This window comes from Chenopodium album, chromosome 18 (assembly GCF_948465745.1).
Source record: "Chenopodium album chromosome 18, dcCheAlbu1.1, whole genome shotgun sequence".
Classification (NCBI taxonomy): domain Eukaryota; kingdom Viridiplantae; phylum Streptophyta; class Magnoliopsida; order Caryophyllales; family Amaranthaceae; genus Chenopodium; species Chenopodium album.
This window is the reverse complement of record NC_137851.1, coordinates 31213783-31231565: the sequence shown is the minus strand read 5'-3', so window position 1 is coordinate 31231565 and position 17783 is coordinate 31213783. Positions and strand designations below refer to the sequence as shown.

The following is a 17783-nucleotide window of genomic DNA, read 5'->3' as shown; positions in this document are numbered from 1 at the left end:
CCTCTTGGGTTTTTCTATGAGTGGACCATTGGTTACCACAAAAAAGTGTACTTCTACTAGTGGTTATTTACATGAGGCTTTAGGCATATCTTATCATGATGGTATGACTTTCCATCATGAATATTCCATCCTTATCAACTGTGTCCTCGAACCTTTTAAAGCAAAAGGTACTAGTCTTAAACTTGATATTTCATATGGCTCCGCACGAAAGCATGCTTGATTGCCCTCATGGGTCTTTTGTTGTTCAAGGAAGATCTTGGGTTGTGTCATAACAATGTAGCTAGCTATGCACTACAAATGGTTTATGGGGGCCGATTAGGGCCATTGATCTTGGGAGAATTGGTCCTTAGTCTTGATCATCAAAAGGAACATCCATACACCTTCATGAAGGGGAGCCCACTGGTGCTTCACTTGTGGCTGATGGAGAAGTTTAAGTTGGTGAAACCTTTAAACGAAATCAAGTACCATCCTAAGATTATCCTTAGTAGGGGTTGTTCACCCTTATATCATAAGGTAAAGAAAAGTAATGCTTGGAGCTTTACCCTTGAAGGTGAAATCCAATGGGTAACCTCTCATTTGGGGATCAAAGAAGTCATATATAGTACTGCTAACAAAAGGGGTGTAGTGCTTCCAAGTATCAACAAGATCACTTTTTATTATCCGTGGAGGTGTCTTCGGTAGCTCGGGAAGCGACAAACCTTCCTAAAGGATCTTCCCACTGATGAATGTACCACTCATTGGATAGATACCAACATATTGAGGGATCTGTTCAAAGTTTGGGAACAGGTTAAGAAAATTCCATTTCTCCCTGTCTTAAGAGATCTGACTATTGATGTTTATTATGAAGGGTGGCTTCTCAAAGATGTGGGTTCTTTTAAAAGGCCAAAGATAGAGGATGAACCCTCGATCAGCAATTCGAAGAGGATTAAGGAAGAGAAATGATAAAGTCAAGAACGGAAAGATTCAAATGCCCTTTTTTTTTTTGCACTTGAACCTTTCACGTAATAAGTCTAGGGTTTCCTTAGCACTATGGGCATTTGAAGCATCGAATTAGGATCGAATGTCATCTTATGTAACATTGTGTTTTTAAGGTTTGAATTTCTCATTGGAATGAAGTTTTTCTTTAAAAGTCAACTCAATTGTTGCTCTAAACTTTGACATTTGTTACTTGAAATTTAAAGTTTATGATCACGATATCATGATTTAGAATATTCCATTTTATGAGCCCAATCATGTATTTTAACCGTATTGGAGGTCCAAAGTTTGGACAATGACATCAAAGCCTAAATATACAATCGATAAATCTAAAGGAGACGAGATTATAAAAACTAGAATTCGTATGCAACCTTAGAGTTGATTGAATGTCATACATTGACAAGAAATTTCGCATTTTATTGACCAAAGTACGTGCGAAGATCCTTTTTTTTTTTTTTTTTTTTACCCGTATTGACTTGGGTATGGATACTAAGCGTAATACTTTTTGAGCTGATCAAGATTGGTAAAGTGGAGGAAAGTATCACCATTCATATCGACTAACTGTACTGCCCTGGCATGAGTGATATGTTTGACCAAGAATGGTCCTGACCAATTTGGTTTAAATTTGCCCCAAGGATCATGAAGAGGAGCGCGATTTTCTTTTAGCACCAAATCACCCTCCTAGATGTCTCTATCTCGAACTTTTTTGTTGAAGGCTCGAGCAATGCTTCGTTGGTAAAGTTGGGTATTGTGAAGAGCCTGTAACCTTCATTCATTTGCTAAGGCAAGTTCATCATTCCGAAGTTTGAGCCATTGATCTTCAGAGATTTCACTTTCATTCATGACCCGTAAGGATTGAATTTCGATTTCTATGGGAAGGATGGGCTCCATCCCATACACCAAGGAGTAAGGAGTAGTTCCTGTTGGGGTTTGAATAGAGATTCTATACCCCCAAAGAGCATACGGCAACTTGTCAGGCCATTCCCTTGTCTTTTCAGTCATTTTTGCGATTATTGTCCGAATGGTCTTGTTGGCTGCTTCAACTGCTCCATTGGTTTAATGGCGATAAGGAGAAGATTGATGATGTCTAACTTTATACTTTCAAGAGTTTCTTTCAATTGCCCCTCAAATTGCGACCCATTGTCCGAACACTAGTAGAAAAATTGAAAAATACAACGCTCATTGGACACCGGTTTTTGAAAACCCGTGGCAAAAATTAGTGGCGGGATGAGGCAAAGAGTTATTGCCACCGGTTCAACCAAACCCGTGGCAAAAATTTGAAAGGCCACCGGTTTTGAATCGGTGGCAATAACTTAGTATATTAAAAAAAAAAAAAAAAAAAAAAAAAAAAAAAAAAAAACCGGCCCTTTATATACCCAAACCCTACCATTTCTTCTCCCAGCCGTTTCCTCCATCCTCTCTCCTCTCTCCATCCTCTCTCCTCAACCAAACATCCACCTCTGATCTCCTCCTTCTCTTTCGGCCTCAACTCTGATCCCCTCTCCCCTCTTCTCCTTCATCCTCTCCTCCTTCTCTTTCTCTCTCATCTCTTCCCTCTCCTCCTTCTCTTTCTCCTTCTCTCGATCTCTCTCTCTCCTTCTCTCCCTCTCTGTTCCCTCTCGTCCTCTCTCCTCCGTTCTCCTCCTTCGCCACCATCAACCCACGAAATCACCACCACGCCACCACCACACCAGCAACACCAACATCAACAACACCGACAGATCTACATCATCAACACCACTTTTCGCCTTGATTTGTGCATGTTTATGGGTCTACAGGTAAATGCCTTGATTTTTATGGATTTGATTGTTGTAATATTGTTCGAAATTGATTTTCGAAATTTCTGGGTTTAATTGATTTTCGAAATTTCTGGGTTTAATTGATTTTCGAAAGTTTTGGGGTTAATTGATTTGCCGGGTTTGATTGATTTGGGTTTAATTGTGATTGATTTTCGACAGTTTATAGGTACATGCATGATTTTTGGGTTTTTTTTTCGCAATTTTTTTTTTTAGTTTTAATAATTTATGATTTCTGTGTTTTTTAGGATATTTATCGTTTTTTTTTTTGGATTTTTTTCTGGGTTTTAAAAAACTGATTAGTGTTCTTTTTTTTTTTTAATTCCGAGATTAGTGTTTGTTTTTTTTTCATCAGCTTAATTTAAACTGATTAGTCTTCTGATTTTTTTTTAATTCCGAGATTAGTGTTCTTTTTTTTTTATTATTCAATTTATATTTTTGTTTTAATTGATGCAGGTATATTGATTTGGATGTGAAAGTGAAGAATCAAGATTTTGATTTAGATGTTGTATGGGGTTTTTGTGATTTTGATGTTGTAATTTTTTATGATTTATATTGTAATTTTTTACTGATTTATTTGACATAATAATTGTTGGATTATATTGGAAATTTTTTTTTTAATTAAATGTTGTAATTTTTCGATTAAATTGAATGATATTGTTCGATTTATATTTAGATGCTGTCATTTTTTTTTTGATTTATGTTCAGTTATATTTCAAGTAAAAAAAAACAAAAAAAAATATATATATATATATATATATATATATATATATGTTCATTGCCACCGGTTAACCGGTGGCAATAGTTGTTAAAACAAAAAAAAAATATTGCGGGAACGACTATTTCCACCGGTTAACCGGTGGCAATACTTAATTTTGCCACCGGTTTTTAACCGGTGGCCTTTTCAACCGAGTATTGCCACCCCCCAACTGACCACCGGTTCAAAACCGGTGGCATAGGGGGGTTTTGAACCGGTGGCCAATTGATATTTTCGCCTAGTGGAAATCATTTCAAAAGGTACTCCATAGCGACAAATAATGTTATTTATCACGAATTTCGAGACTTGTTTCGCACCTAACTTGGAAAATGATGCTGCTTCATTCCATTTTGAAAAATAATCAATCGCTACTAAAATGTGTTGATGCCCATTTGAAGCTTTCAGATGAATTTGTCCAATGATGTCGATGCCCCAACTTGAGAATGGCCACGCTGAAGTGAGATTATGTAGTGAGACGGGTGGCATATGGTTGAGATTTGCAAAGATTTGAAACTTCTTACATGTCCTTACAAAGTGTATGCAATCTGTCTCCAAGGTGGTCTAATAATACCCGGCTCGCAAAATCTTACGAGCCAACATTCGTCCGTTCATATGTGGTCCGCATTCTCCTCCATGGATTTCTCCCATGACCTTTCGGACTTGTTCACCATGAATACATAGTTGCAAGGTTTCATCAAAACCTTTATGATACAATTGATCTTTTAATATCACAAAATGAGCGGCTAGCCTTCGAATTGCAAGTTGATCTTTTTTATGACTCCCTTCGGGATATTCTCGAGTGGCCAAGAAATTTTTTATGTCGCTATACCAAGAGTCCTCTTCGTCTTGTATAGTTAATGATGCGATCATTTCTTCATCCATGATCACTGGGGAACTTTTTTCTTCTACAGCTACAGACCGAACTTTAACGTTATCTTCCCAGGTTAAATTTACTGCCAAATTTGCTAGCGCGTCAGTGAAACTATTTTGTTCTCGAGGGAGATGTTTGAAATCGATTTCCTCAAAGCAGGGGATAAGTTGTTGGAGATGGTCAGTATACATTTGCAACCTTTCATCTCGAACCCTCCACACTCCAATTGTCTGAGATATAATGAGGTTTGAATCACCATACACTATAAGATTTCTTGCCCCTGCTGCTAAGGCTGCCTTTACACCGTAGATGCAAGCTTCATATTCAGCGGTGTTATTGGTTGTTGGAAAACTAAGTTTTATTGAAAAGGGAATATGAACTCCATGTGGATCAATAAGTAACACACCTGCACCATTCCCCCTTCTATTAGATGCTCCATCAAAGTACATCTTCCATTGTGATGTATTGATATTGAATAAATGTTCATCCGGAAAGTCGTTATCGAATTCATCTCCTGATATAGGCCCATCAGCTAACGCTTCAGATATGGCTCTCCCTTTAACAGATTTTTTATTAACACATTGAATATCGAATTATGAGAGAATAGCATGCCATCTCGCAAATCTTTCACTCAGAATAGGTTTCTCAAAGATATATTTGATAGGGTCTAATCTTGAGATAAGGAATGTTGTATGAGCTTGTAGATAATGTCTGAGCTTTTTTGTCGCGTAGATTAGAGCGATGCATGCCCTTTCTAAGGGAGTATATCTAGTCTCATATTCTAAGAACTTTTTGCTTAGATAATAAATAGCAATTTCTTTCTTGGTACCTTCTTGATATTGCGCCAACAATCCACCCATGGCAGTTTCTGTCACTGTAAGGTACAAGAGCAAAGGTTCCCCAGGCTTGGGTGGCATCAAAACTGGAGGATTAGAAAGATAATTTTTCATTGAATCAAATGAAGCTTGACACTCATCATTCCACTTTTTTGGCACATTTTTCCGAAGAAGTTTGAAGATTGGTTCACATCTAGTTGTAAGTTGTGATATAAACCTGCTAATGTACTGAATTCTTCCAAAAAAACCTCTTATTTCTTTTTCATTCTTTGGAGGAGGCAATTCCTTAATGGCTTTAACCTTATCTGAATCAACCTTGATTCCTTCTTGACTTACAATAAATCCTAGAAGTTTTCCGGAAGTCACCCCAAACACACATTTTTGAGGGTTTAATCTTAAGTTGTATTTTCAAATTCTATAAAAGAAAGACTTCAATGCCAATATGTGTTCCATACGGTCATGGCTTTTAACAATCATATCATCCACATACACTTCAACAGTGTCATGAATGAGGTCATGTAGGATGGTTGTTGCAGCACGTTGATAAGTAGCTCCAGCATTTTTTAGTCCGAAGGGCATCGCTTGGTAGCAAAATGTCCCCCATGGGGTAATAAACGATGTTTTTGGTGTATCGTCCATCGCCATCAGTATTTGATTATAGCCTGAAAAACCATCCATGAATGAGAACATTGCATGTCCCGCAGTACTATCCACCAAGACATCTATGTGGGGCAGTGGGAAATAATCCTTTGGTGATGCTGCATTTAAATCTCTGAAGTCTATGCATACTCGAACCTTTCCTTCCTTTTTGGGAATTATCACCACATTAGCCAACCATTCAGGGTGTTTAATTGGTCGAATGAATTTTGCATCAAGCTGCTTCTGGATCTCCTCTTTGACCTTAAGACTGACTTCTGGCTTCATTCTTCGCAACTTTTGTTATTTTGGCTTGCTGTCTGGATAGAGAGGAATACGATGTTCAGCTATGTTACGGTCCACACCTGGCATATCAGCGTATGACCATGCAAACACGTCTACATAGTCTTTAAGTAATGAAATGAATGCAACTTGTTCTTCAGGGGAGAGGGAAGATCCTAATTTAACCTCTCTTATGTCACCTTCTATGCCTATATCTATGACTATGGACTCTTCTATAGGTGTCATGCATGATTTAGGCTCATTGAAAGATTCATTGTCAGATTACTCATGATAATCAACATTAATTTCTTGCATACAAACATGTTTAGATTCTACATGAGCTTCAAAGTCTTCATGATCAGAAAAGTCAGATTGTGTGTGGAGGGAAAGTTGGCTGGATGAAGAACTATCTGTTTCATAGCCATCTGAGTGGGAGAAATGAATCTCATTTGTTTTTTAAAACATTTTAAGGGAAGGGTCTTTTAGGTAGGGTTGGTTTTGAGTTTTTTCGGTTTTCATTTGGAGTTGAACATCACCCTCAACTGGTACTATGAGCGATAATGGATCTATGTCTTCAATATCTCCAAATTTTGTAGAAAATAAATTTCTCAGAACACCATGCTTCAAGTACTCTATCCAATCAATGTATTCCTTTTGTTTAGGCTTCTCGTAAAACCACTTTTCTACCACATTCTCGTCTCTAGCCTCAGCGAAGAAGATTTCCAGTCCAGGGAGTATTTTTTGTGAGGCAAAGTCATACCACGGCTCAGGGAATTCATGGTATGGCTCGGTATCATTTTGTAAAACAAACTGTCCATTGAGTGTTAAAGATGATCTTTTGTGAGTGTGAAAGTCGTGTCTAGGATCATATCCTAAACCATGGCGGTTCTTCTTGTCAATGATGGGGATAGGGTCCCTCCTTCCTTCATTGTTTCGACCTAAACCTTGACCAGGTATATAACCCATTTTCATCATTAATTGTAGACCCTTAGTAAGTGGCTGGGGCATCAAACCTTGGTTTTTTAGGATGGGATTTTCTAGTCGGCCTGAAAGGCTGGTTTGTTGAGAGGGATTGGTCATATTTGTAAAGGGAAGGCTTCCAAATTAGACGTCTGTTTATCCTGGGTGGTTACCTATACAAGGGGTATTAAAGTCAACCAAAGTTGGAAAGAAAAGATATGTATGAATCATGCAAATTCATATGCCAAATAAGAAAACTTTTTTTTTTATATATAAAAAAAGGAAACTTAAGAAATGCATATATATGAATTTTTTGTTTGGAAAAAAAAAAGTAAATGACGTTTTGATAAAAGGAAAGAAAAGGTCAGTAAGGGTCGTTGATTAAGGTGTTAGATTAGATGCTTCTTTACATACAAGGTACCCAAGATGTTAGAACTCGCTCATTGTTTGACATTCAGCCATGCTACTGAAACCATTTTTGTATGTAAACACGGAGATGTATTATGATTAATCAATAAGGAGAAGTGATCCGAGTTAACAAAAGGGTTTATAGGTGTTCATCTCTCATGATATACCAACTTTAAAAAAAAAATAAAGGACAAAGATGTAGAACATGGGCCTATATCCCTTTAATAATTTTCTTCAGCGGATGTCAAGAAACTCAACAATTTTCTTACGCGCTTGCGTATCTCCTTGTACCTTGTACGAGTCCAAATTCTGCATAATCTTTATTTTGTTTGCAATACACATATAAAGTGGAAGGTTGGTTTTGTGTTTAAGCGGCTGAACTCATGCCTGAGTTACCTACGTACCCCCAATGGCGTGGTGAGAAAAGTAAGTAATGAAGGGTATGGTGATTATAGGAGTTTCAATGTTATAGTGTGCCATGGGGGATCAAGATGCACGTAGTTCTTAGGGTAGTAAAAGGAGGCATTTTTGTGGATTTTTTTTTATTTTTTGGTTTTTCTTATTGTGGGTTTTTCTTATTTTTTTGGTTTTTTGTGGGTTTTTCTATTTTTTTGGTTTTTCTTGTTGTGGGTTTTTCTTGTTTTTTCGGTTTTTTTGTGGGTTTTTTCTATTTTTTTGTGGGTTTTTCTATTTTTTGGTTTTTTTGTGGGTTTTCTATTTTTTGGTTTTTTTTTGTGGGTTTTTCTATTTTTTGGTTTTTTTGTGGGTTTTCTATTTTTTGGTTTTTTTTTGTGGGTTTTTCTAGAAGTTGCGTTTAAACGAGGTTGGCTAAGAATGAATGGAAGTGTGGATCATGATTATTTCTTTGTTAATGTCCTGAACCTTCGCTAGGTTCTTCATCATAACCATCCTGCTTCATTTTATACAACCATCTAGCCCATGCTTTACATACTTGAGTACATGCTTTCTTGGTTTCATTGTCGATCTGTCTTAGAAAGATATATGGCTCCATGATTGATTGAATAGAAGCTACTTTTGTTGCGGATGTATCTTGTCCATCCGTAGTCACGGAAAATTCCTCATCTTTCATCCAAAAGGGTTCTTCATCACTAGATGATCCATCGGATTGTGGTGCTGGAGATAACCGTTCATTCACATTCATCCGTCCCATTTCTTCACTTAGAGGATCGTATGTCATGAGATTCGTAGGGTCTTCTTCATCATTAGAAGTTGATAAGACATTAATGGATATTGACCTTTTACGACTCAAATGTGATATCTTGGTGATATGTTTGATGCGCAAGCGAAGAGCGTGACATCTATCGGTGTCGTGACCGTGAAGTTGGTGATAATGACAATATTTGTGGAGGTCTACTCTTATAGGGCTAGCTCCAGGTCGTCGAGGAAGTGGTCTAATAGCGCCTTCATCGAGTAATCCTCGAAAGATTGCAGATTGAGACGACCATTGTTGCGATGAAAAAAGTCGCACAAGATTGTGTCCAGTCCTAGGCCTTGTGTGGATTGGGTCGATTATCCTACGATCAATGAGTTCTCTGATAAAGCATCGAAGATCATAACATGAATCAGTCGTATGGCCAAACTAACTACAATAACTACAATATCTCTCCATATTTACTTCAGGTGGCGGGATTGCACATACGTATCCCTTTGTTCTTATAAGGCCTTGCCTGTGCAAACGACGATACACCGCACTTAGAGGCTCATTAATTTCTGTAAATGATCTTCTGTTAGATGTTTCGGCACATGGATTGACCCTTGGCCTATGGTCTAGTAATTTATATGTGTCGATATTGAACCCATGTTGTTCCATATGCCCAAGAATATTGTATCTCATTGTAACCATTTGACGGTAATAGAAATCATTAAGGTTCTTAAGCATGATGAGCATAAACTCTTTATCTGTGATAGGATTTCGGAGCTTGGATCGTACAACAGAACATCGAGAGCAGAAGTGAGAGAATGTTTCTTGATTTGTCTGTAGGGTTGTGACTAAGACCAATTTCTGAGGGTCCGTTTGACTAAAATTATAAGCCCAATTAACAAAAGCTTGTGATATCTCATTCCAAGTTGCTTCACCAATGCGTTCAAAGCTATAATACCAAGATAACGCTGCGCCTTCCAAGCTACGATCAAATAACGTAGGGAGGTGCTCTTCTGGGACATCCAAGGGAGCAAGGACATTAACGAACTTACTGAGATGGATCATTGGGTCACCTGTGCCATCAAATTTTTCCAACTTTGGTAGATCTTGATATCTTGGTTCATGTTTATAGCCCGGAAACAAAATTAATTTTTCTGGGAAAATTGGCACTCTAAACATTGGAACATCAAAATCTAAATCAAAGTCATCGCGTGCGTCATTGCTATTTGCACGACTATCGCTGCTAGTCCACAACTCTCCTTCTCGTTCTTGTTGTTCATTGTTAATTCTATCCTCTGGGGTTCTAGGTTCTTCTTGCTTTTCTTGATACAGAGGTTCATCGCCTTCTTCTGGGATCTCGATTGGGTCTTCTGGTTCTTCATTACCATCCTCATCAGATACCTCTATCCACCCACCACTTTGAATGCAAAAGACATTAAAACCATCCAAGCGACTCCCTTCTTCTTCATCTAGGTGTAGCACAAATTTCCCGATAGGTGAGATGTTCATGATATCTGGATCTCCGGGGATGGTTACTGCTCCGTGATAGGTCATTAATTTCACTTTTTGATGTAACGTTGAGGCTACAACCTTGTTTTCATGTAACCAAGGTCTTCCTAGCAAGAGGTTAAAGCATGCTTTGATGTCAATCACTGTGAAGTCTACTTTCCTAGCCATTGGGCCATATTCTATAAGTAATTCGATGGAACCCAAAACTTCTCTGGTGGCGTTGTCATAGGCTCGAACCACTTGGCTTGATGGTGCTAAATCATCTTTCGAATGACCAAGCTCAGTGAGCACTCGATAGGGACATACATTGATTGCAGATCCGTTATCCACAAGAACTCTAGGTATCGTCCATCCATTGCATCGAACAGTGATGTGTAATGAATTATTATGATTTGAAACTTCAGGGAGATCTTCGTCCGTGAACATGAGAGTATGGTCTACACCATGAATAAGGCCTACAATCTGATCTGGAGTAATGGATGGGTCAACCGAAGCTTCATTCAAATTCTTAAGGACCGCACTTCGATGTGGTTGCGAGTGCATAAGCAACTTCCATATAGAAACATTAGCATTGACCTCCTTCATTCGCTTGATAGCATCATCTTCTATGTTAACTTCATCTACCATTAGTTCTTTCCCTTTTTCTTTTCTTCGTAAAGCATCTAATGGATTATCTTCTTCAAGGTAAGAGGGCTTGAAGTGTCGACCTGCTCGAGTTAAATGGGATACTTCCACTACTTCATCATCACTAAGGTCATCAAGGCATATAGGGTGCCTATAGTTGTTTGGAGTGGAGAAATCAGCTCCCGTGTTTCTTTCAATAATAACCATTACAGATGCAGCATCTTCATCTTCCTCACGATCTAATATAAAGTATGCATTGTCGTAATCTATAGCCCCACACATCATAGCAAAAGGATCCTTGCGGAGGGTATAGTCGTGACCCCTTATCTTGATGATTCTATGGGAAGCAAGTTCATTATCTAGACACCTGCCTATTTCAGTCGCTGGTGCTTCATATTCACAAGATTCATTTCTGGTGATCAATTGGGTTGGGTCAAAATCATTTGTGTAGGTGGAGATGGCATTTATGGAGGTAGGGGGTTTGTGATTTGGAAGGGGGTTATTTGTGATGCTAGGTTGCGTGTTATTTGGTTTATTGGCTAAGGTTCCAACAGAGAGTCTTCCACCATCTATCAAGTCTTGTAGTCGATGCTTGAATGCCGTACAACTTTCAATGTCGTGCCCGGCTCCTTGATGAAATTCACAATGTTTGTTTGGGTTGTACGTTGGTGGCGGGTTCCTTGGTGGAGGTCTTGGGTTCAAAGGTTGGATGAGATTGGCCTTTTTTAGTTTGGAGAATGCCTGGGCATATGTCATATTTAAAGGAGTGAATTCTCTTTGGGGTCGGAGTTGAAATGCCGAGGTTGCCCCAATGTTGTATATCATGTTGGTAGGCTTTGAAGCAGATGCATCATTATTGGTGATCTTCTTATTAGCCCCAAACCTTGAACTATATGAGTTGCCATTGTTAAAGTCTTCTTTCTTGATCTCTCCCTTCTTTATGGCATCTTCAACCAATGACCCAGTTGAGATAAGAGCTTTAAAAGAGGGGAAGTATTGATATGCCATCTGCTTTTGATATACAGGAAGGAGATTCTTCACAATCATCTGCAATTGCTCTTCTTCATTTGGCCTATTTATCATTTTAGCTGCTTTATTTCTCCATCTAGTAATGAAGGAAGAAAATGTTTCATTGATATTCTGTGTAGTTGTCTCCAAATCCCTTCTCGTGATATCAACTTCCTCATTGTATTTATATTGGTTGGAAAACTCTCTCACTATGTCGGCCCAAGTGGATTTCTTTGAATTTTCCAGATTCAAAAACCAGTGTGAAGCAGCTCCATCAAGATATTGTTGAAATAACTGAGCCATCAGTGGTTCATCTACACCCCAAGGGCTCATAGCGCCAACATAGAGTTTTAAGAAGTTGGTAGGACTTCCTATTCCATCAAAGTGTGAAAGAACAGGCATCTTAAAACCATATGGGAGGCGCGCTTTAGGAAAGAGAGTTAGCCCATGGATGTCCATCCATGGTTCAGCCTGAGTGATACCTTTCAACACTTCTTTCATCCTGATCATTTCCTCTTCAATCTTGGTGGGAATTTCCCTGTCATTGTTTCCAACTTCCAGTGGGAATGGTGAGGCTACTTCCGATTCTGGCACATTAGGATGCATCTGTGTGTTTTGTTTTATGAAATTCACCATAGTTTGCTCTACAGTATCTTGTCGTTCGATTATGGCTTGCATCATCCCCTTAAGTTCCACGAAAGGATCTAAGCTAAAGCTCGAATTTTGTTGCTCATTGTTTGAAGTTCCAGCCATGCTACTACAGCTGGGGGAGGAGAATATGACTGATATCGGGCAAGGGGAGAACTCTGCAGAAAGGGATCTTCTACAATATAAAGGGGCTTGGCGAACAAGTCTAGATCCAGCACGGGTCCATATAGAACTCCTGTAAATGAAAATGACATGATAATGTGATAAGAAAAGAAAAAAAAGGAAAGACGTTAGTATTCATGATTGCAACAAGTAAACATAAAAGAAATACGACTAATGAATATTTAACTGAGAGATGAACACCTAAAATACCAATTAATATGATTATATAAACTTGTTTGAAAAGATTCCCTTTCCTTTAAAAGAAATTTTGTCGAGATTCATAGGTTTGCCTCTAGCTTGTGTTAGAAGTTTTGAGATTTTGTTTGTTATCTCCTTGTGTCTTGAATTTCGTGACACGCTATCGGTGGGTCTATTATAAACTCTAGCCTATATATAAGTTCATCAGTTATCCTAGGGATAATTAAAACAACAAAAGCAAGAACTCATACAAGTTTTTTTTTATAGGAGTATTTCCCATGGATCTTAATTTGCCTCCTCAAGGTTCACGTTCATCCCGTGTGAGGAGGTTGATCCAATTTTTCTCAGAAGACCCTACTCCTTCTCTTCAAAACTTAAGGGATAGGGAACATGAAGCGGCTCTTGCTTCCATGTCATTGGAGGACCGCTTAGTCGTTGATTCTCCTACGGGATTTTCTAACCAAATTCTCCCCATAACTACTTCTCCTACTCCGTTAGTGAGGCCTGTGTTGGTAGGTAATTTCTCTCAAACGTTTCGTGTAAGTGATACTTTAGAGTCCTTAGTTCTATTCGTGGCGGACACTACGGTTTTGGCCATGTCTCTAAGTCTACAGTTCCCTTTAAGCTTGACTTATTCTATTTTGGCCATCATAAGTCACAAAACACTCCCTTTTCCTTATAACTCCGGAGAAAGTTCTAGCTCGACATCCCCATTACCTATCAACCTTACAAGTCATAGGGCACTTAGGTTGTTGTTGTGGGACGTTCGAGATCAACCTATGACTCGACTTCCCGGTCATCTCCTCATGCTACTCAAAACATACCAACCTACTTGTTTTGTGCTTCTTCTTTCAGACCCTAGAATAGGTGAAGAGGTAGCAAAGAGTTTTGGTATCCGAACATTTTCAGTCTTCCGTGGGTCTGGCTCTCTCCCACCAATCTTATTTTTGTGGAGTGAAACATGTTTCTTTTCTTTGAATCAAGTAACTGCAGATTTAATAAGTTTATCTGCCTATGTTTCACATCGTAAGACTTCCTTAGAGGTTCCATTACGAGAAGGGAAGGGTCTGAGCCAAATTTCTGCTAACCATGCCTGGTTAAATTTATCGAATTTTGCTTCACATGATCGCTTAAAGGCAGCACTAGGTGGGCCGTCGAGTTATTTGCGTTATAAAGAAAGTTTCCTTCAAAAAATACCTGAATTTAGAATTCCTTCATTCGCGATTCCCGAAACATTATGGACAATAGGCCAAAGGGGTCTATTTTCTTTAATGGACATATTTTCAAAGGCACAGATAACCGATCCTTGGGTGCACATAAAACCTTACACACTCTCCTTCGCAGCCATCTCCGATGGTGCATTAAAAAGTAGGGGTGGGTTCACATTACGGAATGCTGAGGAAAACTGGGTGATCGGGTTTGGTTCTAAGGTTAAAGGGCCTGGCCTATCGCTCTTTGTCTTATCGTTATTACAACAAGGTTTGAAGAAGGCTCGATTGCTACGAGTGAAGCATTTGGAAGTGCTGGTAGATGTTGGTATTTATAATCTAGCCTTGGCTAGTTTAGACATCTCCACCACGGAGGTTGAGTTAATGTTATGCGATATACTCCAAATGATGTGCTCACATGATTGGGAAATTAGTATACGACATTTCTTGCAAGGGGATCTAAAAGGGGCTTTATTTCTTGCTGAGCACTGTCAAAGATTCCCCTGGGGTCATCATGAAGAGTTTAAAATTCCTCCGCCCACTAAAATTCTAATTGGTCCTTATTAGCTTTGTCCTTAATAGCTTTTGTACTTGGTCCTTAATGTATGAATAAAGAATTTTTTTTTTTTACGCAAATAAAACATATAAATTAAGAAAAGGTACGGGTTTGGGCCATCCTAAAGCTTTTTAAAATGGAGGATTGGTTTAACTATGGGGTTCAATCGCGAATTACTTAATCATTGTCAAAAGTTCTTTCTACTTTTTCATTTCCCGCTTTGCAAAAAAGTATATAGAAAGAGAGACAGAAATAGGGCATGTGTCCCTGTTACACTATTAAGATGGTAATGTCAATCATCAAAGCTTTAGCACCGTGCATCCTGAAACAACAAAAATTAAAATTCGATAAGTGCAAAGGCCGCGCCCGAAGGCTGCCTACGTATCCCGAAACAAGGGTATTCTTCGGGAATCAGGCCCAAACGTAGCTCTAGGAAGCATGTTATTATTCCTCATTACTATTATTATTTATTTTTTGGTTCTTTTTTTTTTTTTACTACTAGTCATACATTTTTTTCAACTGAAAAATAAATACATAATACATATAAAGTTCATCGATGGAGTTTTTTTTTTTCTAAAGCTTGTAACTTTGATGTGGTAAACCCTTGATTTGCTAGACGTCATTGTAGATTCCCTTTGCATCTTGCCAAGTAGATTGGGTTACTTTCTTTCCATCAAAATGAAGATATTACCCATCCTATACCTTTGAGGATTGATCCACCCTCAATTATACACTTCGTTTGTAAGGTCTCCGGGAATTGTAATCACCCCAAGTGGCGTTACCAACTTTACTTTTTGGTGGAGAGTCGATGCAACCCCTTTATACTCATGTAGCCAAGGCCGTCCTAAGAGTAAGTTGTATGAAGTCGGACAATTAATGACCATAAATCTGACAGAAAAAACCATGGTCTCGTAACTTAAGGGCAAATTGATGTACCCAGTTACTTCTCGTGGCGTATCATCAAAACCAAGAATTGTGTAAGACAAAGGATTGATATATGAATCGGTGTAACCCAAACTATAAAGGAATCCTCGAGAGCATATGTCTAATGTAGACCCATTGTCGACCAATATGTGATTTATGTAGCTTCGTCCATGTCTTAGCGTGATGTGTAGTTCTTGCGTATGCCACGGGTTCGGGGGTAAATCAGCTTCGGTGAATGTCCACTCTTGATGATTGGTTTGACGTTGGAGAATCATCGAAGACTCACTGAGCCTATTCCCATGACATAGAACACCAGCATAAGATTCATGTTTGGGTAGTATGGTATCAAATGAATCAACCAATTGATCAGAATATGGTTGGCAAAGATCAAAATGGTTATGACTCATTCCTGAATTGCCAATAGTAGATACTTTAGGACAATCCTTCTCATCTTTTGATGTTTTTACCTTTAGGAAAGCAAAATCTAGCTCAATTACCGAAAGAGTGTATTCTCGATTGCATAGTATGTCCTTAGACATGAATGCTTTAATGTCGATTGATTCCTCAAATAGGTCAATCGTGGTTGTCTTTAGGTGACAAATGAGGGCATCTAGATGAGTTTGTGAACTAGAGATCAACTCCCATAATGACATCGCATTGCCTCTATTCCGAGATTTTAGATGATTGTGTTGAAGTGTGGGGTTTTCTATCGATCTAACCACGTTGCAGTATATTGGGGGCACTTTTGTCGCTGGCATATCACCATGGATAATCATCACTCCTTTCGGTGTTGAGAATTTTACTTTTTGATGAAGAGTAGAAGCAATAGCTTGAGTGTCGTGGAGCCAAGGTTTTCCCAAGATAAGAGAGAAGTTGCTAGGAGCTTCAACCACTTGAAACTCTACATCACATGTCCAATCTCCATGTCGTAGTTGCAGGTTAATAGTCCCTATTTCCTTCCTCGGGATGTGATCATGTGTAACTACGATCGCATTAGAAAATCCCATAGGCGCACTTCTTCGCCCTAACTTGCTTAAAGACTCTTTGGAGCAAGTGTTGAAATTTGATCTGTTATCAACTAAAATGCCTGAAATCCGACGATAATTACACCCCAAAGTGATACACAAGGGTTGGCTAAAATTGATGACCCGTGGTAAATCGGCATTAGTGAAGGACAATATAGGTGGGATCCATCCTTTGGGAATTGGGATCTTTCCGTCATCAATTAGTTGTTGCACCACATGTCTCTCATCGAAGCAACCTTCTATATCATGTCCATAGCCGTGGCAGTAAGAGCAATATTTCCCCATGTTTATTTTCGGAGATGGCAAAATACAATTATGATGTTTTGCTTCAATGAACCCTTGTGGCTTGAGACGATAGTACATATCCTTCATAGATTCACATTTTTCAAAGCAAATGGGGTTGACTGATGTCCATCGCCCTCCATTATTTCCATGCTTGTTCCTTGGTGCATTAAATCCCATATTGAAATGCAAATACATACCTGTCATTTCATATAAGAACATTATCAGTATCAATAGTTTGAGTGGTGATAAACATATAATGAATATTAGCGGGAAATGAAAAAAGCATCTCTTACATAAAATAATTGCCCCTCTTTTTTTATTGGTGGAAAGAAAAGATAACAATGAAAGACTTTCCCATGATTACAGAAATTCGCGATTAATTGTAGGCAGGTGGCGCTAAGAAGGATCATAAGGGTTTGCAAAATTGTCGGGTCGGGAATTATTGAAATCATTCTTCTTTTACCTCTGCGGTTTAGGGACTTGAAAGACTTATCTTCTAAGGTTTCATAGCCTAGGTCAAGCACTAGGGATTTTAGTGACTTACCAGTCAGAATAAGTTAATCTTATTATGGTTTTAATAGGAAAATGAGAAGAAAAATAAAATGGTCAAATTTAAAAAAAAAAAAAGACTAAAAGGAAAAAAAAGTTGAGCATAGGATGCTTTTAAAGAAAGCACATAATACTTTTAAAGAGAGCGTGTAATGCTTTTAAAGAGATGGTACAATCAAAGTTGGAGGTGAAAACTTGTGCACGTAAAAAAAACTTTATGTAAGGAAGATGAAAATAATTAGACATGCATGAATTATAATAATAAAAACGAAGGAACATGTAATAAAATCAAGCATGCATTTGTCCATGTGTCCTAACACACAATTTAAGAGTATTAATTATTTAAGGTAATAATTAACCAGATGGCCTCTTTCGAGGTTGAACGTTCCTACATAGCCGATTGT

The 17783-nt window shown here is 38.4% G+C and overlaps 2 protein-coding genes across 2 annotated transcripts; both read right to left on the bottom strand.

The window, feature by feature from the left end:
- Positions 1–4089: 4089 nt before the first annotated feature.
- On the bottom strand, positions 4090–6159 carry LOC145592062 (uncharacterized). Its single transcript, XM_081648528.1, has 3 exons — positions 5691–6159; positions 5229–5579; positions 4090–4955 (listed from the first exon to the last, which is right to left on the bottom strand). The coding sequence occupies exons 1-3, from the start codon at positions 6157–6159 to the stop codon at positions 4090–4092; spliced, it is 1686 nt and encodes a 561-aa protein (XP_081504654.1).
- A 9159-nt stretch (positions 6160–15318) lies between these two features.
- Positions 15319–17034, bottom strand: LOC145592061 (uncharacterized). The gene has a single exon (XM_081648527.1). It carries the CDS (start codon positions 17032–17034, stop codon positions 15319–15321), a length of 1716 nt encoding a protein of 571 aa, XP_081504653.1.
- Positions 17035–17783: the final 749 nt, after the last annotated feature.